This window comes from Citrus sinensis, chromosome 3 (assembly GCF_022201045.2).
Source record: "Citrus sinensis cultivar Valencia sweet orange chromosome 3, DVS_A1.0, whole genome shotgun sequence".
Lineage (NCBI taxonomy): Eukaryota > Viridiplantae > Streptophyta > Magnoliopsida > Sapindales > Rutaceae > Citrus > Citrus sinensis.
Window position 1 is genome coordinate 1,649,227 of NC_068558.1, and position 24,843 is coordinate 1,674,069.

The 24,843-nt window shown below is 34.1% G+C and overlaps 3 protein-coding genes across 22 annotated transcripts; 2 read left to right on the forward strand and 1 right to left on the reverse strand.

The window, feature by feature from the left end:
- Nucleotides 1-271: 271 nt before the first annotated feature.
- On the reverse strand, nucleotides 272-6,606 carry LOC102621673 (general transcription and DNA repair factor IIH helicase subunit XPB1). The gene is made up of 20 exons (XM_052438191.1): nucleotides 6,434-6,606; nucleotides 6,300-6,343; nucleotides 6,146-6,221; nucleotides 5,866-6,034; nucleotides 5,555-5,777; nucleotides 5,417-5,473; nucleotides 5,051-5,194; nucleotides 4,510-4,590; nucleotides 4,290-4,377; nucleotides 3,579-3,916; nucleotides 3,401-3,476; nucleotides 3,116-3,309; nucleotides 2,694-2,857; nucleotides 2,541-2,613; nucleotides 2,268-2,381; nucleotides 1,861-1,941; nucleotides 1,649-1,708; nucleotides 961-1,044; nucleotides 745-887; nucleotides 272-610 (listed from the first exon to the last, which is right to left on the reverse strand). Exons 1-20 carry the CDS (start codon nucleotides 6,459-6,461, stop codon nucleotides 520-522), a joined length of 2,328 nt encoding a protein of 775 aa, XP_052294151.1. The 5' UTR covers nucleotides 6,462-6,606; the 3' UTR covers nucleotides 272-519.
- A 6,385-nt stretch (nucleotides 6,607-12,991) lies between these two features.
- On the forward strand, nucleotides 12,992-19,989 carry LOC102621964 (beta-adaptin-like protein B). Its single transcript, XM_006476460.4, has 15 exons — nucleotides 12,992-13,336; nucleotides 14,103-14,300; nucleotides 14,393-14,506; nucleotides 14,690-14,940; nucleotides 15,418-15,553; nucleotides 15,673-15,852; nucleotides 15,987-16,079; nucleotides 16,188-16,399; nucleotides 16,491-16,554; nucleotides 16,653-16,832; nucleotides 17,429-17,521; nucleotides 17,925-18,337; nucleotides 18,553-18,742; nucleotides 18,823-19,026; nucleotides 19,464-19,989. The coding sequence occupies exons 1-15, from the start codon at nucleotides 13,250-13,252 to the stop codon at nucleotides 19,761-19,763; spliced, it is 2,715 nt and encodes a 904-aa protein (XP_006476523.2). The 5' UTR covers nucleotides 12,992-13,249; the 3' UTR covers nucleotides 19,764-19,989.
- A 460-nt stretch (nucleotides 19,990-20,449) lies between these two features.
- On the forward strand, nucleotides 20,450-23,815 carry LOC102622263 (serine/arginine-rich splicing factor SR45a-like). Of its 20 annotated transcripts, none has more exons than XR_008053710.1 (8): nucleotides 20,457-20,637; nucleotides 20,954-20,983; nucleotides 21,125-21,208; nucleotides 21,279-21,393; nucleotides 21,620-22,010; nucleotides 22,411-22,477; nucleotides 22,553-22,838; nucleotides 23,367-23,515. XR_008053710.1 is itself a non-coding variant. In XM_052438999.1 (5 exons), the coding sequence occupies exons 1-5, from the start codon at nucleotides 21,054-21,056 to the stop codon at nucleotides 23,377-23,379; spliced, it is 741 nt and encodes a 246-aa protein (XP_052294959.1). In that variant the 5' UTR covers nucleotides 20,450-21,053; the 3' UTR covers nucleotides 23,380-23,815. The 20 variants fall into 20 exon arrangements, 4 of the variants coding, with proteins under 4 accessions (XP_052294959.1, XP_052294960.1, XP_052294961.1 ...); XR_008053711.1 differs by having other exon boundaries at nucleotides 20,958-20,983; XR_008053716.1 differs by having other exon boundaries at nucleotides 20,458-20,637; nucleotides 20,958-20,983; nucleotides 21,161-21,208.
- The last annotated feature ends 1,028 nt before the right edge of the window (nucleotides 23,816-24,843 follow it).

Sequence of the window (24,843 nt, forward strand, 5' to 3'; positions counted from 1 at the left end):
ACATAATCTCAATTTCGATACAAACATAATCTCAATTTCGATACAAACATAAAGTACTATTTAACAAGCGACATTAGTCGTTTTAAGCTCTGCCTTAGCGCTAATTGCTGATAATGCAGGGCATTAAAATTTTGAGTAACGATAACGTAAAGCAGTTCGATACAAGCCATTTTTGAATAAGGGAGGATCTTGACAATTTTACTTCAACTACTTGCAGTCTTAGAAACCGCTTTATCATCAATCACATATTCTAATAACTTGGATCACATACTTTTGCCAGCTAAAATTGAAACAACATTGTCATTTCCGATTAATGTACATGATACAACCTCAAGTTTATAGTTTTGGTCCCATCTCAGATCTCGTGATAAAATTACAAAGATTTTATAGTCTCACAATCTATATCCATTGTTGGTATAAACCTGCTGCAACTGAGCAGATGCAAAATGCTACCTTCTTGTAGCATTGTGTTAAAGGCTCAACGAGCCATCAATCTGCAAGGCTGGCTCCAACATTATCTCACCCGAAGCGTCTTTTAAACAAATAATGCCGCTTGGATGGATCCTTAGGCTTGCCCTTCTGGCCCAGACCAAGTTTCTTCTGCCCAGTGCTGCAACAGAGGAAAATAGAGTAGATAGTTATCATAAATCATGACTGACTATGCACTGAACTGCATAAAGCAATTGAAAACTGAAAAAAATTTGAGAAGAAGCTTTAAAGAGTTGTTTTTGCCAGGGATCATACCTGTATTCCATGTAAACCATCCCCTGTGCACCTGACATCGCACTCATGGATCCTGCAATGCGACGGGCTTTATGGAGGGCAATGTCATCAGCATCTTCATCTAATTGCTCTAGACCCACAGCATCATCACCGGCACTCAAAACCTGACACGTCAATAAACATGTAAGAAATTGCTTATCCTCAATCACACGTTAAAAGCCAGGCAAAGGAAAATACCTTGCCAAGAAGTGCCAGTTGCTCATCCAGACGGTGGTAGCTCAAATCAGCACCCGAATCAGGGGGAGGCAAACTTGTTATTACCTGTCAAAAATATATTTTAGAAGCCAAAGATACAATTGTGATGCACATGTGGCTGTTGATACACTTCAAAGCTTATTAGGTTAAACAGGACCATGTACAGTTATAAAAATGTCAATGAACTCAAAAGCAACATGAAAGCATAATTTACAACTGCTATTAAGTTTGATATTAAAAAATGGAACCGTTATTTCTGTAATATGACCTCAACAAAGAGGTGACCCCATCATGCATGAACTTCTAATATGATGTGCATTAAGCCCAAAAAAAAAAAAACACTATTTCCTAACAATATTTATGATAATAAACTTCCTAAAAAATTAAATTTGATTCTCAATTCCCACCGTGTAATGTGTCCCTTCTCATCAGTGAAACAATTCAAAATCGTCAAAACTTTATTTCTGTAGTTACAATGCACCTGACTCCAAATTAAACTGATCCCCCTCCAGGATTGTGTGAGGGGAATTGAACCCTTGGCCTCTTGCTTCCACTGCAGGAGGCCAAACCGCCAGGTTGTCCCCTAGGGATATATTTAACTTCATCTAACAGTAAGATCTGACCACCAATATCATGACAAAATTCAGTCACAAATTTACACATGATGTACCTTAAAGCTATAACCTTGATCAATCAGAAACTGCTGTCTCTTAGTTGAGTAGAACATCTCCTGCAAAAAAAACAGGAGGACTAATTTGAAACAAGGTCCAAAAAAGAAAGTTTAGACACATCAGCAGTGGGAGGTTTATTGTTAACATTTACCACCATTTTTAGTTAAATATCGCTTGAATTTTAGAAATTGAAATGCAGATAGATGCACACCTGAGTATCTGTAGAAACGAGGGAATAGAAAAATGCGTTGTACTCCTCTTTACCTCCTGCCATTCTATCTTCTAGTTTACCCTGTTGCCTCAAATGAAAATTTTTAAAATTCGAGAAATATTGTAAAGTTAAGCAAAAATGATCATTTTAATATCAAAAACAAGAATCATAACATTCATAACAATCTGATCAGTTAAAATCTTTTTATACCTTGTCAACATTGCCTTATCTATCTGTATTCACTATTCACTATAAAACTTATCATCACATAACATTCTAAAACTCAACTTCACCCATAATTTGTAAGTTTTCAGTACGGTTAACTTTGGGTAATATAACATGCTTAAAATCCATCACGTTGCCAATCGACAAAGAATACTCACTACTAAAGCCTAGCTAAAACTAACCTTTGCCCTAAGAATACGACCCAGACGTTGAGCCTCTTGACGTCTTGATCCAGCATGAGACGAAATCTGGATGATCACATTAGCCTCAGGGATATCAATCGAGTTGTCACCCACCTGTAAATCGCAGAAGTAATAAAGTCTCCTCCATTAGATTAGGTGAACCAACTTTCACTTGCAAGTGCATTTTCAATACCCCTTCTTGAACAAGATCATATCATTTTATAGTTGTCAATGAGAAAAATAAAATGATGATGTTCATATCATAAAAAGTACCTTTGAAAGAAAGATAGTATTCAAATCTCGACTACATTTGAAAGCCTGAAGAATCTTTGTCCTCTCAACATGGCTGCACTTTAGGTGATTATTAATTTGAGACAGAACAAGTTAAACAAAGCTGTTAAAAAGCAACTGATGTCTATAAGCAACCTGGTAGCACCATAGATCATGGGTTTGCGAAGTTTCATAGCATACTCCGTGAGTGCAAATAGATTGTCCGCAAAAACAATTATCTTATCGCCGCGCTGCTGTTCATGGAACCGTATGAGAAATTCACACGCCCTGAACTTGTTAGGGTTCATCACATAAAGTGCCTGAAAATTTAAGAGACACAAACCTAAGAAAAGACAATTGATAATAACTGACAACAAAATAATAAATAAACAAAACTGGGTCGGTTGTCAACTACTTATAAAGCAGTGAAAAAATTAACTTTATCCAATTTCACCATTAGGAATAAAATCACAATTTTAAGGAAAACAGAAAGTGCAGTATGTGGAAGAAAAATAATAAGTATTTCAATATTTGCAACTTATATATAGCATTAATTCAGAATTTTCATGTGGACACACCTGCTTTTTCTTGGAGTTTTCTTTCTTCAAATATTCAGAGAAGAATTCCTTCGTCATAGGACACCATACCTCAGCACACTGTACATTTGCAATAAATCCTCCTTTAACTAGATCCAACCAGTTTGCTTCATACAATTTTGGGCCAATAAGGAAATTCAAATCTGTAATTCTTTCATCCTCTCTCACAAGTGTAGCTGTGATTTAAAATAAAATTTGCAGTCCTAATTAGAGAGGATGAAGGTCGATTGCTGCAGATCATCAACACTAATTTCATCATAAACATACCAGTAAGCCCAAGTTTGCAGTGTGATTTAGTAAGGCTGATAACTTTACGAAACATATGAGCAGGAACCACATGAACCTGAAGAGGTAGGTGTCATGGATACATTAACCCACAAAAATTCAATACCATTAAAATGTTGAATTGAACTTACACATGACAATGGATCAGCTATGTGATTACCTCATCCATGAGCAACAATCCCCATTCTCTATTTCTAATTTCTTCAATAATCTTTTCAGATTCTTCAGACCTTTTACCACCAAAGGCAACCATATTATATGTTGTCACAACCACCCCAGCATTGCCACGAAATCTTTCTTTGCTATCAGAAGTAAAACGACAAATTTGATCATCTTGTATGGTAGACCATAATTTGAATTGAAAGGCCCATTGATCCACAGAAACAGCATTTGTTGCTAAACAAAGACAACTCTTCTTTATGCGGCATGCTGCCGAGACACCAACTAGAGACTTTCCAGCACCACAAGGAAGCACAATAATGCCAGATCTTGCCCTACCTGAAATTCAAATAATCATATTATGATCCCAAGATGCATTTGTTTGGTTATGGAATCAACTTGAAGCCCAAAAAAACAAAAATGCAAAATTAATTGTTCATGCTCAGGTCCCTGAGACTTGTGGAATGATATAACGAAGGAAACAAGATGCAATCTTGGTACAATGTAGCCTTATGTATGAAGAAGAAAATTACAGTTGATGACACGATAAATGTAGTGAAAGATAAATTTCCTTTATTCTATTCCAGGTGGCTGAAGATTTACAGATAATATGCAAAAGATCATATAACATACTTAGCTGACAACGACACAGCACCAATATAGATTTTGATGAGCAAATTAAACAAATATCTACAGTCAGTGATAAACTTACCATTTCCAAACATTTTACTGAGGCTCTTTTCTTGATATGGTCGTGGTTGAGCATGAGGCTTCAGTTCCATATTAAGATCAGGGTTGACCTGACACGACGCAGATATTTTCAGCCAAAGGATATGCTAAAATATCTGTTAATTAATGATCACGGCTAGACCAAAAATCAAACTTCATAATTTTCATAGTGCAAATCTATAAAATTGAAATATGCTACTCACATTATCATTTCTGAAATCATACTCCTCCAACATTGGATAATTTAAAGCATTTGGCAAGCAACGTTGTTTTACATTCTCAACCTGCCAACAAAGAAATAGGGAGTTTTTAACTTATTTATACCTTTAATCACAGCAGCAATAGCCTAACTTTCTGTTCCTTCTCTTTTAACCAAAAGGAAATAAGTAACTGCACCTCAAAGTAACTTGACCAATTCAATCATGAACAGAAACATGTAAGAATTCCTTCGTCAAAGGAAACTAGAATTCATCACAACAGTAGTCTAATCTAGATGGATAACCAACTTCTTGAATAGACCAGTATATACTCCTATGTGCTCTACAATATAAATTGACAAGATAATCAAGTCTCAGACTAGAATGACTTTAGTTGGGAATCATAAAAAATGAGTAGTCTCGACATTTAAGCGTCCAAAATAGAACAAAGTCAACAGTTGGGAGACATGTCCAACAAATGAACCAGCACAGACATGTATGATCACTGTGAGGTCAACTTAAAAATATCACACCCAATAAAACCTGCCTGGGAAGGATCAATCTCAAATGAATGAGTTTCTTTCTCTTCCGCAGCAGCCGCCAATTCTGCTTCATTTAGCAACCCGTCGTGACCAGTTGCAATTTCACCAGCAGCCTTGCTGACTGTAAATCCATCACTTCCATGTAGATTCTGAACAGGATAAACATACCGACACAATCAAAACAAAAATCCTTCTATTCTCGTGTGAGAATTGAAGAAATACTTTCATACAATATGTTAATTGAATTCTATGTAATGATCAATAAATTAAGTTATATTTTACACCTACACGTGTCAAAATCCTAACACTAAAACCAGATATTCTATAAACCTAATATAATGAAAAGGTTTCAGTCATAATTAGTAACAAACCTCAGAAACAATCCTTGCCCGAGATATAACATCATCTTGAAGCAACCTCTTCAAGACCTGCACGCATCAAGATTAATACCAATACTTAATGAACCAAAGGACCTTCCACCAAATTCTAGATAAGCATAACCAACTTGCCTCTGGAAATGGTGATTCAACTAAATACCGATTCTTCTTAAGCACAAGCTTGACTTTTCCATAATTAGCCGTTGAAGCATGAATGAAATCAATCATTTCCTTTGGTAATTTCGTTTTCGACAACTTATTCAATACAGAAATGATAGTCTCAGTCTCCAGTCCCACTGACACAGCCGCATATAATGAATGCGGAGTCAAATTATACTCATGCATAGACTCCGGCCTAGAACATTATAAATCAACATTGTCAATCATTTGGAAAAAAGCATTTCAGCTTGTAAATTTACTGGAAAAAATTTTGAATTAAGTACCTGCAAACTGGTTCAGCTATAGCAATGAGAAAATCATATGCTTGTTTGTATAATGGAGAGAATGTTTCAAGAAATATTCGTCCATCAGCACAAGCCCACAGAGGCCGATTAGCATGATCAGGTTTCAGTTCTAGTTTGCTAAAATCACGTTTTCTCTCTTCTTTCTCACCTTCAATAATTGACAAAGAATCACTCAATTGTCACCAAAAAAGAAAAAAAAATGTCATACAAATTGGAATCTCAAAAGTTTAGTAGTAAACTTAATAAGAAAATTCAATACCATCACGATAATCATCCTCAGCATCTTCATTGTAATAGGCATCATCGTCATCCACAAATTTACTACTGTGATCATCCTGCAGAAATTACTCGATTATATAAGAACTGTAATTTCTTCAAAAGGAAAATGAAAATTATGACGAATTAATCATAACCTTATTAGAAAATTTAGGCTTTTTGCTAGGTCGGCCCTTGTCGCCTGAAAAAAAAATAATTAATTTTCTATCAAAGATTTATTAAAATTATAATCCAATAATGTAGAAGAGGAAAAAACGGAAACTGCACGCACCGCGGTGGTGGCTTTTATGGTGATCCATGTATAAGAATTTTCTTTAAGGATTTGCTTATAAAGCTTTTAACAGTATAAATCTGCGTTATAGATAGGAACGTAAAACACATATATCAGAAACAAACGCTGCTACTTCAATAAAAGAAGAAGATGGTTAAGAAGAGGCGGTTAATAGTTTTTTTTTTTTTAATTCATTTTTACCAGTCTTTCCAGTTCTCCAGTCCTTTTAATTCAAAAAATGATAATAAATTAACTTTAAATAGTTTCTGTAAATTTTTTATCATGAATATCAGTAACAATTCTAATTACAATATATGTACATATATAAATATATGGGTCATTCTATAATGCCGTAACGCCGTAATTAAATTTACATCATTGATGCCGTAATAGACGTGGACTGTTAAATTTGAAAAAAAATCTCTATCGTTAATTCTAAATAAATAGATAACCTGTTACCTAAGTAGTAGGTAATTACTATTTTTTGTTTAAGTTCCAGATTACATTTACTAATTTTATGTGTGATTTACAAGTTTTATGAAACTTTTACAAGTTAATGTTGATTTACAAGTTTTATGCAACATTTACAAGTTTTTGTTTTGTTTACAAGTTCTTACAATTTACAACTCTAACATTAATTTACCTATTTTTCCATTAATTTATTAGTTTTATGTGTGGTTTACACATTTTTTATTTCATTTCACACTTAATGTCAATTTACAAGTTCTATGTCATTTTTTTAACTTTTGTTTTGTTTACAAGTTCTTCTGGCCAATTACAACTCCATCATTAATTTATCCATTTTTCCATCAATTTACTAGTATTATGTGCGATTTACACTTTTTTTTTGTTTTATTTCACAATTAATGTCAATTTACTAGTTGTATGTCATTTTTCTAAGTTTTTGTTTTGTTTACAAGTTCTTTGTATAATTTACAACTCCAACATTAATTTACTTTTTTTTCCATTAATTTATTAGTTTTATGTGTGGTTTACAAATTTATTGTTCATTTTACACTTAATGTCAATTTCCAAGTTCTATGTCATTTTTCTAAGCTTTTATTTTGTTTACAAGTTCTTCTTACAATTTACAACTCTAACATTAATTTACCAATTTTTTTTCATTAATTTATTAGTTTTATGTGCGATTTACATATTTTTTGTTTTATTTTATACTTAATGTCAATTTACAAGTTCTATGTCATTTTTCTAAGTTTTTGTTTTGTTTACAAGTTCTTCTTACAATTTACAACTCTAACATTAATTTACCAATTTTTTCATTAATTTACTAGTTTTATGTGTGATTTATATATTTTTTGCTTTATTTCACACTTAATGTCAATTTACAAGTTGTATGTCATTTTTCTAAGTTTTTGTTTTGTTTACAAGTTCTTTTTGCCAATTACAACTCCAATATTAATTTACTATTTTTTTTCATTAATTTACTAGTTTTATGTGTGGTTTACAAATTTTTTGTTTCATTTCACACTTAATGTCAATTTACAAGTTGTATGTCATTTTTCTAAGTTTTTGTTTTGTTTACAAGTTCTTCTTGCAATTTACAACTCCAACATTAATTTACTTATTTTTCTATCAATTTACGAGTTTTATGTGTGATTAACACATTGTTTCTTTCATTTCACAATTAATGTCAATTTACTAGTTCTATGTCATTTTTCTAAGTTTTGTTTTGTTTACAAATTCTTCGTGCAAATTACAACTCCAACATTAATTTACTCATTTTTCCATCAATTTACTAGTTTTATGTGTGATTTACACATTTTTTTGTTTCATTTCACGATTAATGTCCATTTACTAGTTCTATGTCATTTTTCTAAGTTTCTGTTTTGTTTACAAGTTCTTCTTATCAATTACAATTCCAACATTAATTTACCATTTTTTCCATCAATTTACTAGTTTTATGTGTGATTTACACATTGTTTTGTTTCGTTTCACACGTAATGTCAATTTACTAGTTGTATGTCATTTTTCTAAGTTTTTGTTTTGTTTACAAGTTCTTATTGCCAATTACAACTCCAACATTAATTTACCATTTTTTCATTAATTTACTAATTTTATGTGTGGTTTACAAATTTTTTATTTCATTTCACACGTAATGTCAATTTACTAGTTATATGTCATTTTTCTAAGTTTTTGTTTTGTTTACAGGTTCTTCTTGCCAATTACAACTCCAACATTAATTTACCTATTTTTCTATTAATTTACTAGTTTTATGTGTGGTTTACAAATTTTTTGTTTCATTTAACACTTAATGTCAATTTACAAGTTCTATGTCATTTTTCTAAGTTTTTGTTTTGTTTACAAGTTCTTCTTGCAATTTACAACTCCAATATTAATTTACCCAATTTTCCATCAATTTACTAGTATTATGTGTGATTTACACCTTTTTTGTTTCATTTCACACTTAATGTCAATTTACTAGTTCTATGTCATTTTTCTAAGTTTTTATTTTGTTTACAAGTTCTTCTTGCAATTTACAACTCCAACATTAATTTACCAATTTTTTCCATCACGTTACTAGTTTTATGTGTGGTTTACAAAGTTTTTGTTTTATTTCACATTTAATGTCAATTTATAAGTTTTATGTCATTTTTCTAAGTTTTTATTTTGTTTACAATTTCTTCTTGCAATTTACAACTCCAACATTAATTTACTACATTTTCTATCAATTTACTAGTTTTTTTCTATTTTTAATTTTGTAGACCAATTTACCACTCTAACGCTAATTTACCTATTTTACCTTCAATCTACGAGTCATACGTGTGGTTTAGAAATTTTTTGTCTTATTTCACATTTATTTGGAATTTAGGTTATTTAGTTTAGGTCAATTGCCTCAACTTAAATTCAATGTGAAAATGGTTAAAGAGTTGGATTATTGGCATTTTATGATTTAGATAGAATGATATAAGGGTGTGCATGAGTTGGGTTTGATAGGGTTAGTGAAATTCTAACCTAGTCTACTTTTTAATGAGCTGAGATAAAATCCATCCAACTTAACTAAATAAACTTGTTTAACCAAATTCTATCCAAACCTTATATTGTCTGGTTAAGTTGATTAGGTTGAAGGTCAAATCAAAATTTTAAATTGAACAATGAAAATGATATGAAACTTGAAATGAAATTTATTAAAATCAAATATAAATCTTTTATAACATGGAATTTTCATTCACTATCTAGTGTACGTAAAGAAAGTTAATAAATTAACTATCTTTAAATTAAGAAAATTTCCACAAAAAGCATATAGACTTTATTTCTCCTACATCTCCTTTTTCAATTCCAAATTCAAACTTTTTAGACAATTAGCTAGCATCATATACAAAAATAAAATGAAAGTGATATATAATTATGTGCTGTTAAGTATTCACTAAAAAAATAAAAAGAAATTAAAACCAACTTACTTTTATATTAATCTTATAAAATAATAAATTTACTTATAAGAGAGTGTGATTTTGGTTTTGGAATTGTAGTCCAGAGCAGCAGATGCAAGAATGAAATAGCCTATTCTATTAAAAGATTAAAAAGAAAAAAAAATTAGATAAGCCATTTAAGTCTTTATAATTTTCTTCTTCTTCTTCTTCTTCTTCTTCTTCTTCTTCTTCTTCTTCTTATTATTATTATTATTATAGATTTGATTGGGTTAGAATAGTTAATTATAATTTATCCAACCCAAACTAATTATTAATTAGGTTTACTAATGTGCTCATGGTGCATTTACTAATTAATAATCGGAACGGGCTACAATCAGAATCAAGAATGTGAATAAGAATAAGTTATTTATTTGAGCTGTAGAAATTGAAGTCGGAATGAGATTCATTTCCATCGATGTGTTTAATTTGTCTTGAAATCATAATGAATTATCATAATTTACTTAAATGCCCTTTGTTGATTATTGTCAATTGGTGGTAATAATAATAATAATAATAATAATAATAATAATAATCATCATCATCATCATCATCATAATAATATTTATTAAAATAGTATTATAATTATGATTACTAATTCATTATTGTTATTATTTATTAATTTCATGATTTTTTATATGATTATTATTTATGAAAATATTATTGTAATCAAACTTTATAATAATTATTAAAATAATAAATTATTATTATTAATATTTTATTATATTATTATTTAGTAAAAATATTATTATATTTATAATTTTGTTGTTATTATTATCAGTATGAAATTATTTCATTATTATTTATTATAATATTATTATGATTATAATTCATTATAATTTATTATTATTATTTAATATTATCTAATTAAAATTTATAATAAATAATTAAAATATTTTTATAGTTATTATTTATTAAAAAAATTCAATATTATAACAATTATGGCGCCCTCCCAAATCATAGCAATGACAGGACCAGAGGTTATGTAACCAATAAGAGCACCAAAGAAAGGCTTTGACAACAAATCCTCATAGTGCTTCTGAGCAAAAGGGCGGTCCACAGTCATAAGCTTCAAACCCTTCAAAGAGAAACCCTTCTTCTCAAATCTGCTGATGATTTCAGCAACGAGCCTCTTTGGACCCCATCGGGCTTGATCATGATGAAAGTTTGTTCCATTTCTTTGAGATTCAGAGAAACCAACTTGTTTGCGAATTGAGTGAAATAGCACCACACATAGGTGAGAGAATAATGCATGCTCTATATATATACATATTTGTTGTCTTGGTCAAAACAATGCAAATGCGATAGAGGAGAATCAGTAAAGAATGATGAACCTAGCCCGGTTCTCCTCTTGACTTCCGACGCCGAGTCGTTATCGTCGGACCGAAACCACTTCACGAACACGAACCTAGCCGCTTCACGAACACGAACCATTGTAGAGCTTCTTCTTTCTCGCTTCTTTTTGGCTTCAAACAGTTTTCAAAGCGAAGATTGCAGTAAAAGAGGAACGATCGAGGAAACAAAATTCGGGTTAGCCAGCAAACCCGATTGCTTCGAAAATACAAAATTCGGAGTGCTGTGATTTTTAGATTCGATTTCGGGACCTTCGAATTATGACCAGACTTTGATTCTATTTGGACTTTCGTAGATTTCAATTTTAAAATATATATAATTTTGAAATTTTAACCGGTTAATTTTTTTTAAAATAAATGTTTAACCGGTTGTAAACCTGTTAATGAAAATTTTTTAAATACTTTTATTATATTATAGTTATTAGGTACCGTTGATCTAATCCAATGGTCCACGTTTATTATGGTATCAATGCCGTAAATTTATTTACGGCATTATAGAATTTTCCTAAATATATATATTAATGTTTTCGAAAAAACAATAATATTATTGCAACATTTTGTGTTTTTTTTAAATTATATATTATTTATATGAAAATATTTGTGACTGTAAAGTATCTCTTTAATATTTATTACCGAGTATTGGGTTGAATGAATATGGAGCATGCTGTATGCTGTATGCATGCGATCAGTAATTATGATTTATGAAGTTAAAAAAAAGATGTTTCTTAAAAATGTTGCCAGCAACAAGTTACATTGAGAGGATGAAGTTAAAAAAAAGATGTTTCTTAAAAATGTTGCCAGCAACAAGTTACATTGAGAGGCGGCAGTAGGGATGGCAATGGGCAGTGCCCGCAGCGGGTTTGCCATTACCAAACTCAAACCCGCACAAAATTTAAATTACCAAACCCACCCGCAACCCGCAGCGGGTTTTAATTTTTTTACAAAAACCCACCCGCAGCGGGTTTTAACAATTACCAAACCCGCAATGGTATCCGGCGGATTTTTTGCGGGTTTCCGTATTTAAAATCACAAATGTTTAATATATAAATTTATAATAATAACCTCAAATTCCATATAACATACTCAATTTTATATTTAAATAATGTAAATGAAAAATTAAAATTTCCACATCAATTCAACACAAATTCTCAAATTTAAGTATAAATTACACAAATCCATTTAAAAAACACAAACTAGTATCTAAAAATAATAATTACATTTCATATTATCATTTAAAACAAGCTCCAAGAGAAGATATTCATTTCATTCACCACCATAAGCACCCATCCAACACAATGCCTATAATAATAATTAAGATTAATATTTTCAAATACTAATTCAAAGGAAAATGCCTTTAGTTTTCTTTAGATTATGACTTTAGAATAGGATATAGGCCACATACACACATACACAACTTTGAGCCTTTGGCTATTTGGTAATTTAATTAATGATATTATTTTCTTTATACATTTTTAGATTAAAATTAAACTAAAAATATTTTTAAAAAAATATTGCGGATTTGGTGGATATCCATGCGGGTATCCATCGGATATAAGGTTAATACCAAACCCACCTGCATCCATGTGCGGGTTTTAATTTATAATACTAAACCCGTCCGCAACGGGTAAAATTACCCGCAACGGGCAGGTTTGCGGATTTGCGGGTACAATTGCCATCCCTAGGCGGCAGTAGAGAGATCGGTTCTGCAAAGCCCATTTTAAAAACTTGATCCATTGGCTTTTAGGCCCACGATACAGGTGAGTCAGACAGGCCCGTGTTTTTGACTTCTCTTCTGCAGCACAAACGATACGGTCTTGTTCTGAAGATGGAGGGCAGTGTGGTTGTATTTCCTCCGGTACCAGAAAGGGCTAAAATTTAACAGATTAAGAAAGCGGTTGAAGACTCGTTACAAGCGTTCTTAAGGACTGCCCGTCCAAATTCTCTCTTTCACCGTTTTTCGTGTTGTTATTGTTCATCGTCGAAGTCTCTAAAGCGGAAAAAGAGAGAGCTCACAGGAGGAAGAGAGAAATTAAACAAAGATGAGCGGTCACGATTCGAAGTACTTTTCCACGACCAAAAAAGGAGAAATCCCTGAACTCAAAGAAGAGCTCAATTCTCAGTATAAGGTAATAATTACGTTTCATATTGTGGTTTTTTTTTCAAATCTTTTTTTCATGTTGATCTCTGATCTGCATTAACTAATGCTTTGATTTGCGGCAGTTTAGCCTCTCCTTGTTGCTGATTGATCACTGTTCTTAGCAGATCTATTCCTTTGTTTCGTTGTATAGACTAATTTATGGATCGTATGCCGATGGGTGTAGTTCTTTTGAAGGAAATTTCGTTTTGTTTGGTTGATCAGAAGACTCTTGGATAGAAAAAATACAAAACTTTACTTGGTTAAGCGATTTGACTTTAGACAAATTGGAATTGGACTTAGTGAATAACTAATCTGTTAGGATACTGATTTATGAGAACTTTAGAAGAAACTATTGAATGTTTTCGAGTGTCACCCTGATTAGAAACCATTGTTGGATTTGAAGTTAATAATTAGTGTATAAAACTGTGTTAGATCTGCAATCCAATGTCACTGTTATGGAACTTTCATTCTGGATTCGAGGTAGTACATGGAATTAGTTTTACCATGGATGGATGTGGAATTGATGTCCCCATTGAATTTGTTTGGATTTTGCTTCAAAATAAGTGCATACAGTCATTGTTCATCACTTCAACATCACTAACGTCCCAATACTTTTATAGATTGGAATGCCGGGCAGTATTAAAGATTATTGTGTCAACACTACCTCTAATAGGGCATTTCTTTATATTTTCTTAGATTTGCATGTGTTTATAGATCATATTTTGAATTTTCCCCCCTCTTTCTATGTTACATAGGATAAGAGAAAAGATGCTGTGAAGAAGGTGATTGCAGCTATGACTGTTGGGAAGGATGTTTCATCATTGTTTACAGATGTAGTGAATTGCATGCAAACGGAAAATTTGGAGCTGAAGAAGCTAGTTTATTTATACCTTATAAATTACGCTAAAAGTCAACCAGACCTAGCCATTTTGGCAGTAAACACATTTGTGAAGGTAAGAGTTTCTGCAATGAATCTTGTGTCTAAAAGTATGTTAATAATTAACATTGCCCTTCAGCATCTCTAATCTACCTTTATGGTATGCAGGATTCTCAGGACCCAAATCCTTTGATTCGAGCTTTGGCTGTGCGGACAATGGGATGCATTCGTGTTGATAAAATCACAGAATATCTATGTGATCCTCTTCAGAGGTGTCTTAAGGTTGATACTTGGGCCTTATAAAATAATTGCATATTCCCGGCTGCTGGAACAATTGTTGAGTTCTGATATTCAATGTAGTATTTACTCTTTGCTTCTTTATCAACTGTTGCAGATTTATTGTAATTGGCTTGCACTTTGCTGCTTTTTTTTTTTTTAAGTCATTGTGTTGTAATATTCTGACAGGATGATGATCCGTACGTACGCAAGACAGCAGCCATATGTGTTGCCAAACTCTATGACATAAATGCTGAGTTAGTTGAGGATAGGGGCTTTCTAGAATCTCTCAAGGATTTGATATCTGACAACAATCCAATGGTTGTAGCCAATGCTGTGGCAGCACTTGCAGAGATTCAAGAGAATAGTAGTAGACCTATTTTTGAAATCACTAGCCACACACTCTCGAAGCTCCTTACTGCTCTAAATGAATGCACTGAGTAAGTTTACATTTGAAAACTATATGCTTTTTCCTTCCTTAAACACATATTTAAATTTAAAAAATTTGTGAATCACAACATTATAGGCAGGATATTGTAGCTCACTATGAGCTGTCTGTTTGATTGTCTGAGTGTAGCTGATGTTCTTTCACTCTATTCCGATTTTGAATGTCAAACTAGTTCTTGAAGATTTTTCAGTCTTTCTTGGTTAAGGCTTATAATTGGATTGACTATGGTGATTCTCTGTAAATACGTCGTGGTGGTTTCATGCTTATCGAGTGTGTTGAGATAGATGTTTTGCTTTCTATCTTGTGCACACGACTGTCCTGTAACCCTCGAAAGGCTGTTCATTTGCATTTTACATCTTTTAATGTCACAACGATGCATTGTTTTGATCAGTTATTCACTAATCTTTTTGTAAGTTTTGGCAGTGAACCTTTAGTTTGCTTTATTAATGTTAATTGTTACATTGTGTAGGTGGGGTCAAGTTTTTATATTGGATGCTCTCTCCAGATATAAAGCAGCTGATGCTCGTGAAGCTGAAAATATAGTGGAGAGGGTTACTCCACGACTACAACATGCTAATTGTGCTGTTGTACTTTCAGCTGTTAAGGTTTCTTTTACTTTTCTGTATTGATCAGTATGCATCTTGTTTTACTAGTTTTTACATCAATTATTGGTTTGCTTAGTTTCATCATTTTTGACCCTTTCCAATTTTCTACTGGCCACTAGATGATTCTCCAACAAATGGAACTTATCACCAGTACTGATGTTGTTCGAAACCTTTGCAAAAAGATGGCTCCTCCTCTTGTGACATTACTCTCCGCTGAACCTGAGATACAATATGTTGCATTAAGGAATATCAACCTTATAGTACAAAGGCGCCCTACAATTCTTGCCCATGAAATTAAGGTGATCAATAGATTCTTCCTTGCTTCATGAAGACTTTTATGCTGTACATGAAGACTCACTATTATACTTAGCCATTTAGGAATGATATGAGAAGGGACACCATACTTAATCAAACTCTTTTGCTGTTGTGTTAGGTGTTTTTCTGCAAGTACAATGACCCAATATATGTGAAGATGGAAAAGTTAGAAATCATGATAAAGCTTGCTTCTGACCGAAATATAGATCAGGTTGGTAAACTTAGTAAGAAATCTCCTCTATTAGTTTGTCTTGAACCGCCAATTTCTTAATGAAACAGTATGTATCAACTGATGGTCTTGTGGTGAACCCTTCTGCAGGTACTATTGGAGTTCAAAGAGTATGCCACAGAAGTAGATGTGGACTTTGTCCGAAAGGCTGTTCGTGCTATTGGCCGCTGCGCCATCAAATTAGAGAGAGCAGCTGAACGGTGCATTAGTGTTCTGCTTGAGTTGATCAAGATTAAAGTAAACTATGTGGTTCAAGAGGCTATTATAGTTATTAAAGATATATTTAGAAGATACCCTAACACGTAAGTTACAGCTTTCTGATCCTTTTGGCATTAGATTATAAAAACCGGGAAACTTTCAAAATTTGATTTTGAATCTTTTCACTGTTCGCAGCTATGAGTCCATTATTGCAACACTCTGTGAGAGCTTGGACACTTTAGATGAGCCTGAGGCTAAGGTAGGGCACTTGTACTTTCAGCTGCTGAGTGATTTGTTAAGATATCTCTTTCCTGAACTTATGTTTGTGCATCCTTGATGTGGTATCTCTCCCCTCAGGCATCAATGATTTGGATAATTGGTGAATATGCTGAAAGAATTGACAATGCTGACGAGCTCCTTGAGAGCTTCTTGGAGAGTTTCCCCGAAGAGCCTGCACAAGTCCAGTTGCAATTACTAACGGCAACTGTCAAACTTTTTCTTAAGAAGCCTACTGAAGGTCCACAACAGATGATTCAGGTAACTCTTAAATATTATACTTGCTTATGTTTCAAATTGCTTGGGTAATCTGGTTTTCATGCTCCTTACTTTGCCTTTTCGCTTTCTTCTGGCTTTTAAGTGACAAATGATATAGAGTTTTGCCTGTTTGCCCTTCGTTATGGAAGAACGATATCCTACCCTTTGTGTGTTTCTTAAAATTTGAAGCTTTTGAAACAATTCATCAAGTATTGACATTTGTTAATAAATTGTGGGTATGTTTATAGATGGTTGTTTTGGTGATAGTGTTATGTATATTCCAATTATGGAGAGATTGTACTTCTCAAATTAGAGTATGATATTGCCCAGTAGTAGTCATAGTCTGCTAATTTGAGGAAGCAAATCCTAGATGATATATGAAATAGTTATATGATTGTCTGTGTAGGAGCAATTACCATTTTTGTGAGGTGTTTGGGTAACATATAATTCCTCTTCCATATCTACAAAAAGAACGGTTTTCCTGTATTATCTGGATCATGATATTCTTGATAGACTATTAACATTTCATCATTGTAGTTGTACGTGTAGAATCTTCAAACATTCCAGCAAATTCTCACTATATGGATTCATGCTTGCAGGTTGTTTTAAACAATGCTACCGTCGAGACAGACAATCCCGATCTGCGGGATCGTGCTTACATATATTGGCGTCTTCTATCAACTGATCCTGAGGTTTGTATTTACTCAAATCATCTTTTTATATTATTTGATATAAGCTATTATTCTCTCTGACACATTTTGGTGGTCGGGCTTTGTTGGAGTTGAGGTGGGGGTGGGGTTTGTTAAAAGAGTGTATGTAATGCCACTGGAGTCCATTAGTTAATCATGCTTGCTAGAATTTGTCTAGCACCACCAAGGGAAGTAACAACTGAACTGAATAACTATCTTATTTCTGTTAAATTGAGGTTATTTCCATGAGTCCTGAGTCCAGCCAGTCCTCAGCCCTGGGTCTGTAAATAAATTGCTAGTACTGAACCCTTTGGCTCTTTAGAGACCTGTGTGGCTGCTTGGACATGGAACACCATACATTTTTAGAAGCTGTGACGGACCCCTTTCTTTTAAAATAACCTTTCAGGCAGCTAAGGATGTTGTGCTAGCTGAGAAGCCTGTGATCAGCGACGATTCAAACCAACTTGATCCTTCTCTTCTTGATGAGCTTCTTGCAAACATTGCTACATTGTCCTCTGTGTACCACAAACCGCCAGAAGCTTTTGTAACACGTGTGAAGACCACTGCCTCAAGAACTGACGATGAGGACTATCCTAACGGGAGTGAACAGGGTTATTCTGATGCACCTACTCATGTTGCTGATGAGGGAGCATCACCTCAAACTAGTTCAAGTAATGCCCCATATGCTGCAACAAGACAGCCAGCACCTCCTCCAGCTGCTCCTGTGTCTCCTCCAGTGCCTGATTTACTTGGTGATCTGATAGGCTTAGATAATAGTGCTGCCATCGTCCCTGCTGACCAGGCTGCAGCTTCTCCTGTGTAAGTATGATGGAATGTGCAAGTTCCTTGTCTCTCTTAGTTGCAATGCAGTCTCATTTGGCTATATTATTCATTTCATTGAATGTTATTATTATTTATTTTCACAATAATGAATCCGGTATATGGCTTGGAGCTCTCGGATGATTATGATAGTGATCATTTTAACCAAATGTGCATTCCTACTAATACACTTAATATTCTGTCCTTGATGGCAGCCCTGCTTTACCTGTTGTGCTACCGGCATCAACTGGACAGGGTCTGCAAATCGGTGCAGAGTTAACAAGACAGGATGGTCAAGTATTTTACAGCATGCTGTTTGAGAACAATACACAGACTCCACTTGATGGGTTCATGATTCAGTTTAACAAGAACACATTTGGTCTTGCAGCTGGTGGAGCCCTTCAGGTAGTCAATGTTTATGTGGTTTCAAGTTGGTTTTGTTAATGCATCATTTGGCTTTAAATTCATGTATTCTTGTCTATCAGGTGCCACAATTGCAACCGGGAACTTCAGGCAGGACACTGTTGCCAATGGTATTGTTCCAGAATATGTCTGCTGGTCCTCCAAGCTCACTTCTGCAAGTAGCTGTGAAGAATAATCAGCAGCCAGTATGGTACTTCAATGATAAGATCTCTCTTCATGTGCTTTTCACTGAGGATGGGAGAATGGAGAGAGGAAGCTTTCTGGAGGTAAAAACTTGTTCATTTGTCACTGCATGATACAAAATGGAGGAAATATCACATAACAGCACCGTTGCTCTGGTAAAGTAGGAACCACCAACCCACCAATTCAAGCTAACTGGAAACTTGTGTGATTTTAGTATTCTGAAAGAGTAATGCTAGAGATTCCAATACATGAGTCCCAATTGATTCGGCATTCATCTATTGGATGGTAAAATAGAGTAATAGATCATTTATATTCATCATCCAATAAATGAATGATACGTAAAATTGAGACTCAAATATTGGGATCCCTAGCATTATTGATTCTGAAATTCATGTTTTTGGAGCTGAAATAGGGTGATGAATTGATCGAGCAGTTTAATATATTTTTTAATATTGTTTGAACTTGAGTGCCCTCCAACTTAAGTAAGACTTCTAACTTGAATTTCCTTCCCATTTTGTAGACATGGAGGTCCCTTCCTGATTCCAACGAGGTATTGAAGGACCTTCCAGGGGTTGTGGTGAGCAACGTGGAAGCAACTCTGGATCTGCTGGCTGCATCAAACATGTTCTTTATAGCAAAGCGCAAGAATGCAAACCAGGATGTTTTTTACTTCTCTGCTAAGATCCCTCCTGGTGTACCCTTCTTGATTGAACTCACCACAGTTATTGGAAATCCTGGGGTCAAGTGTGCGATTAAGACTCCAAATCCTGACATTGCACCTCTTTTCTTTGAAGCCATAGAGACACTTCTCAAGGCTTGATTCTGTTTGCTCAAATTTTTTTTAGTGTATGTAAATTCTATCTTGGTGACTAAGTTTTTGGGTGGTCATTCGGCTGTTTCTATTTTTTATACCTTTCCTCCGCTCCACTAGCCGCACGCTTGCTGTCTGTATTCAACGAAACTTGAGATTACTTTTTTTTTTTCCCCCATTTTGTTGTAAGTCTCCGCATTTTGGTAGTGTTTTAATTGAATTGTATTTTTATTGATTGCAAGTGTTGTTAGGGTTTCTGATGCCTTTTTTACCATTATTTAAAACGTAGCCAAGAAAAAGTCTCTGATGCCTTTAATTAAATAATTTTTTTTAAAAAATAAATGTTAATTAAAGTACTTATTTTTCTGTTTAATAAAAAATAATAAAATATAAATTAAAGATGACAATATAATTTTATAAAATGAAAGAGAATTATTTTTTTTAATTTTAATTGAAATATTTTCTAAAATTTTAAATGTTAATGTGGTTCTTTAAATAAATAATAAAATTATTTTTTGAAGAGATTTTTGAATATACTCTTAGTTGAAAGTCGTTAGGCGATTATTTAAAATGTAGCCACGAGGGAAAAAAAGAAAAAAGAAAAAATAGCATAGAAGGTTGTTAATTTTGTGGGCATAAATAAGCACGAGTATTTAAAAGAAAACAAAAAAACGCACGACTACGAAGCCTGGGGAGCAAAATGATATTGGCCTGCGGCCCACCGTGTTTGCACGTGCGGGACACGTGTCAGAACACATATCTTTTAGTCTACCGGGTTCCGTTTCGGCGTTACTAGTATCACTATCATCGAATAATCAGTCTAGGCAGCACCGCGAAACCGTGTTAGGTCATCCGTGTGACTCCAGCTATTTCACTACCAAAGGTATCCTTATGCTATCAATCGCTACTTTTATGTTAATTTTTTCTCCGTTCAAAACGTGTCTCCATGTAGATCTGTTTTGATATGTATTGAAAGCTCGGTGCTCCATGGAACCGTTGGATTTGGCGTGTATTAGGTTTGATTTTGTTCTGTTTTGTTCCCAAGAAAGTGCCGGAATCTCTTCTAAATCAATTTAAGAATTAGACAAGTCTACATAGCTGAGTTTCTTGTTATATATAACTCTGTGTCTCCGATTAATTGTCGGATTGTAGGTTTATTTCTATTTTCTAATATTCGGTATTTCATCTTTTGTGCATAGATAGATGTCATCATATTCAAGGGAAGGAAGGTAAGTCAGCTTTAAAGCCTCCCTTTTATAGGACAATGTACCATTTTTCTGAAAATGTATATATCCTATTATGGCTATAGGCTTCTTTTTTAAAAAAAGAAAAAGAAAAAAAAGAATTTGTTCTGTTGATTATTCTCTCAGAGCTGCTTCACCACATAATTCTGTTTCACCTCGTAGAGGCCAGAGGTCAAGATCATTATCAAGGTCCAGGCGCAGTCGATCGAGGTATACATTGGTAATATGTGTTGAGTGTCGGTAGCGTGACCTTCTAATATTTGGGGTGGTAACATTCCAGGTCTAGGAGCCGGTCTCCTGATGCTGCGAATCCAGGAAATAACTTGTATGTAACAGGCTTATCCACAAGGGTGACAAATGCTGATCTTGAGAAGTTTTTTGGTGGTGAAGGGAAGGTATGGTTGGTTAACTTGCATTTTTGCTGTATTTTGTAAGACTATTATGAATTATTACTATGATTGCTTGGTTTTTTAAAAGAATGTTCCTTCTTCAACTCGGCTGTAGCAACTGCTGTCAGGGGATATTGTCTCCTAACTGCAGTCAAAAACTTCAATTGGATAGTTTTTGACTGCTTTTTTTTTTTTTTTTTTGTGGAATAATCCTTTGCAAATTTTGTTTCAGGTCACTGAATGCCACTTGGTCACAGATCCTCGCACCAGAGAATCCTGTGGTTTTGCATTTGTTACTATGGAAACTGTTGAGGGTGCTGACCGCTGTATCAAGTACTTAAACCGTTCAGTGCTTGAAGGTCGACTAATCACCGTGGAAAAGGTATTATTTACCAATATATTTGTCTTACAGTGCTCTGTGGTGAGAGTGACTGATTTAGAGTTTTCTTTGAAAGTTCCCCTTCAGAAATGTTGCCTGATAAATTTTGGCAGCAGGTCTTGTATGTGTAACTTCATCGAATTCAGTGTAAGGTCTAAACAGTTGAACCTTCCTCACCACGACATGTGTTCTGCATCGACATTTGAAACTCATCGATTCAAATTCGACTGTTTTGCCGGGGGTTGTACGCCCTTTTTTCCTATTCCTCATTAATAATATCTTACCTGACTGTTTATTTATATATTCATGTATCTCTTAAAGGTTGAAGTATTTTGGAGACAGGTTGCATTGGCTTTTTTGGGGTCTGCTTATGCTTATTCCTTTGAAGTTTTATCTCTTACCTTAAGTACTCACCTTGAGTGTTTTATGATGTTCTGTTTGCCTCAAGTCCAATAATCAAATAATATATCATCTGACATATATATAAAGTCATTTGCATCCATGAACCAACGATGCAATTCACTTCTATATTCTTGTAATGTGAAAGTTTCTGGATAGCTATGTGCTCAAAGTAGTTCTATTCAGTAAATGATTAACTTGCTCTGTCATAATCTTATTTTGCACTTAAAATGTAATATATGCAGGCAAAGAGGAGTCGTGGCAGAACACCAACTCCTGGCCATTATCATGGCTTGAGAGAGAAGCAGCGAGGTATGAATTAGAATCTCACGTTTATGGAAATTTGATGGATACCTTGGTTCATTATTTTCTAAACTTGGGCTACAGCTGCACTGTATGTACACTTGACTACTTGAGGATGCAACATGAAAATAAAAGAACCATTGATACTTGCTTGTGGTTTGTGATATCTCGATCTATCGCTCAGGACTAGCATAGTGGAATGCCATCTGGTGCATTGAACATCACATCTTCATCCTAGGTCCCCTGCCTTAGGCCCTTGCATTTGTGTGGACCTACAATAGTCTTCACAGACCCATAATCGTCCATGGCACGTGCTACCTGAGAGCCCTTGCTTTTCTTCTTATGTAGCATTCTGGCATAAAAATAAAGTGTAAGGAACATCTGTTATATTTTTTTTGATATTTGTCTCCCAACCTGGTTGGTTGGCGTTTGTTCAGTTTTGTACTCATTCTAACCAACTCAAAAGGTGGATTGTCTCAAAGCTATGATAAATCCAGCCTTTTTGAGGCTCTGCTAATAACAAATACAAAAATTTAATTAACTGACAAGTTTACTGATATCGAAGTTTTAGGAGATGTCATGTGTACTTTGTTTATGTGCTGATCAAGCACCCAGCTAGCATTGCACATGTTGGGGCAACTGCCCCTGCTTGATAAAAAATCCCTTAAAAATCATTCATTATTTAAGCTCCTTGTCCCTGTGATTCGATATTTAAGCTCCTTGTCCCTGTGATTCATTATTTAAGCCCCTTGTCCCTATGAACTTACTTGAAATGCCCCCATGAGTTGAAGAATTTAAGCCTCTGAGTTGAAATTGTGATCATTCTTAAGTTATCCCCTGCAAACTAGATTTGTGTCTCTGTCCCTGGCTGCTGATCCTTATTGGTTATGGATTGCAGGAAATGGTCGTAGACGTTCTCGTAGCTATTCCCCCTACAGATATAACAGAGATTCTTATTCAAGGGACCGGCGAGGAAGATCACGTTCCCCATATGGTAGAGGAAGATCACGATCCCCATATGGTAGGAGGGACCATGACTTATTTAGGAGACGCAGGGAACGGTCGTTGTCTGCTGGGAGCAGTGGTTACCGTAGGTAGAGCAAATCAGTTTCATTACAGTTCTGATCACCTCTGATTACTGGTTATTTAATTTAGTGCGGATTTTGTCGAGCAGTGCTATTTAATGTCCTGTATCCTGATGTTACTTCAGCATTTGTACTCTTCAAATTCTTTTTGCTTTAACCTACCATCTTGTTGTAACAGTGACTGTCCCTGTGATTTTAAGGATATGAAACTACTGTATTTACAGAAAAAAATAATAATATTATTAAAATAAGAATTATCAGATGCTCTTCTTATGATCTTATCAATTTGTAAATAAATATAACTAGTAAAATTGATGTAGGTCAATTCAGAAAGTGTCTCAAATATTTATGCTAATTTTTCTTATTTTAGTGATCTGCCTTAATTATTAACGTGACGTTTTTCATGTCTTAGTTGAGTAGGATTTCAATAATGGTGCAGTTACCAATTAATTACTGGGCTGGAAGGAAAATAAAAATTAAAATAAATTTTTTACTTGAGTTGTAGAAATTGAAATTGAAATATTTGTATTTCTATGTGTGTTTATTTTATTTAGGAATTGAAATGGACAGTTACCAGTTATGAAAATGTGTCTAGTTAATTAATAATAATAATAATAATAATGAAGGAATTTTATTTGTTACCATTTAGTGCTGTAGGATCAAGAATTGTATCAAGGCCAAAATTTGAATGTGGCCTGTGGAGCCGTTGGAGTTTGAACTGTATGGTTATATCTGCTTATTTTGACCGTAGTTCACCACAAGGTTTTAACCCAATCTCGCTTCATCTGCTCAGAGGAGATCCGGATAGCTAAAGCATGGGCGTATGGTAAAGTCCAAAAAAGTACAAGGCCAGAATTTTGAATGTGCATATGCCGTGCGAGATGCAACTTTTTATCGTAGGACAAAATGTACTGGATATAGCCTCTTTAAGGAAATTTTTTTATTTTTAAATAGAAGAGAAGAGGCACGAAATTGAAAAAAGAAAGTTAGGAGGAGGGAAAGTAAATAAGAGGGAGCATGTGGGGAAGGGGGTCCACTCTTTGAATCCTAAAATCTGATAGCGGGGTGCGCTCCAGCTGCAAGAGCGGACTTCAAACCAAAATTCAAATTTATGCAATTTTCCTTTTTCTCTTTCTAAATTTTCTGCTACATTCTACTTGCTTGAAACTGTTTTGATATCTTCTTCATACAGGGACATTTCATTTGCCAGGATAAGATCCGACAGCTGGGTCTCGGACACGTGTATGTCTCTTTTGCACTCTATTTCGGGTAACCGGTCACTAGCTCGTC

Coding starts and splice junctions, on each gene's coding strand:
- LOC102621673 (XM_052438191.1), bottom strand. CDS start 6,461: ATGGATCACCATAAAAGCCACCACCGCG. Junction 3,917..4,289: donor CAGTAAAATGTTTGGAAATG/GTAAGTTTATCA, acceptor TTTGAATTTCAG/GTAGGGCAAGATCTGGCATT. Junction 1,709..1,860: donor TCGTTTCTACAGATACTCAG/GTGTGCATCTAT, acceptor TTTTTTTTGCAG/GAGATGTTCTACTCAACTAA.
- LOC102622263 (XM_052438999.1), top strand. CDS start 21,054: ATGGCTATAGGCTTCTTTTTTAAAAAAAGAAAAAGAAAAAAAAGAATT. Junction 21,394..21,619: donor TTTTTGGTGGTGAAGGGAAG/GTATGGTTGGTT, acceptor ATTTTGTTTCAG/GTCACTGAATGCCACTTGGT. Junction 22,011..22,410: donor CGACTGTTTTGCCGGGGGTT/GTACGCCCTTTT, acceptor TAATATATGCAG/GCAAAGAGGAGTCGTGGCAG.
- LOC102621964 (XM_006476460.4), top strand. CDS start 13,250: ATGAGCGGTCACGATTCGAAGTACTTTTCCACGACCAAAAAAGGAGAA. Junction 15,853..15,986: donor TTCTTGCCCATGAAATTAAG/GTGATCAATAGA, acceptor CTGTTGTGTTAG/GTGTTTTTCTGCAAGTACAA. Junction 16,555..16,652: donor TAGATGAGCCTGAGGCTAAG/GTAGGGCACTTG, acceptor CTCTCCCCTCAG/GCATCAATGATTTGGATAAT.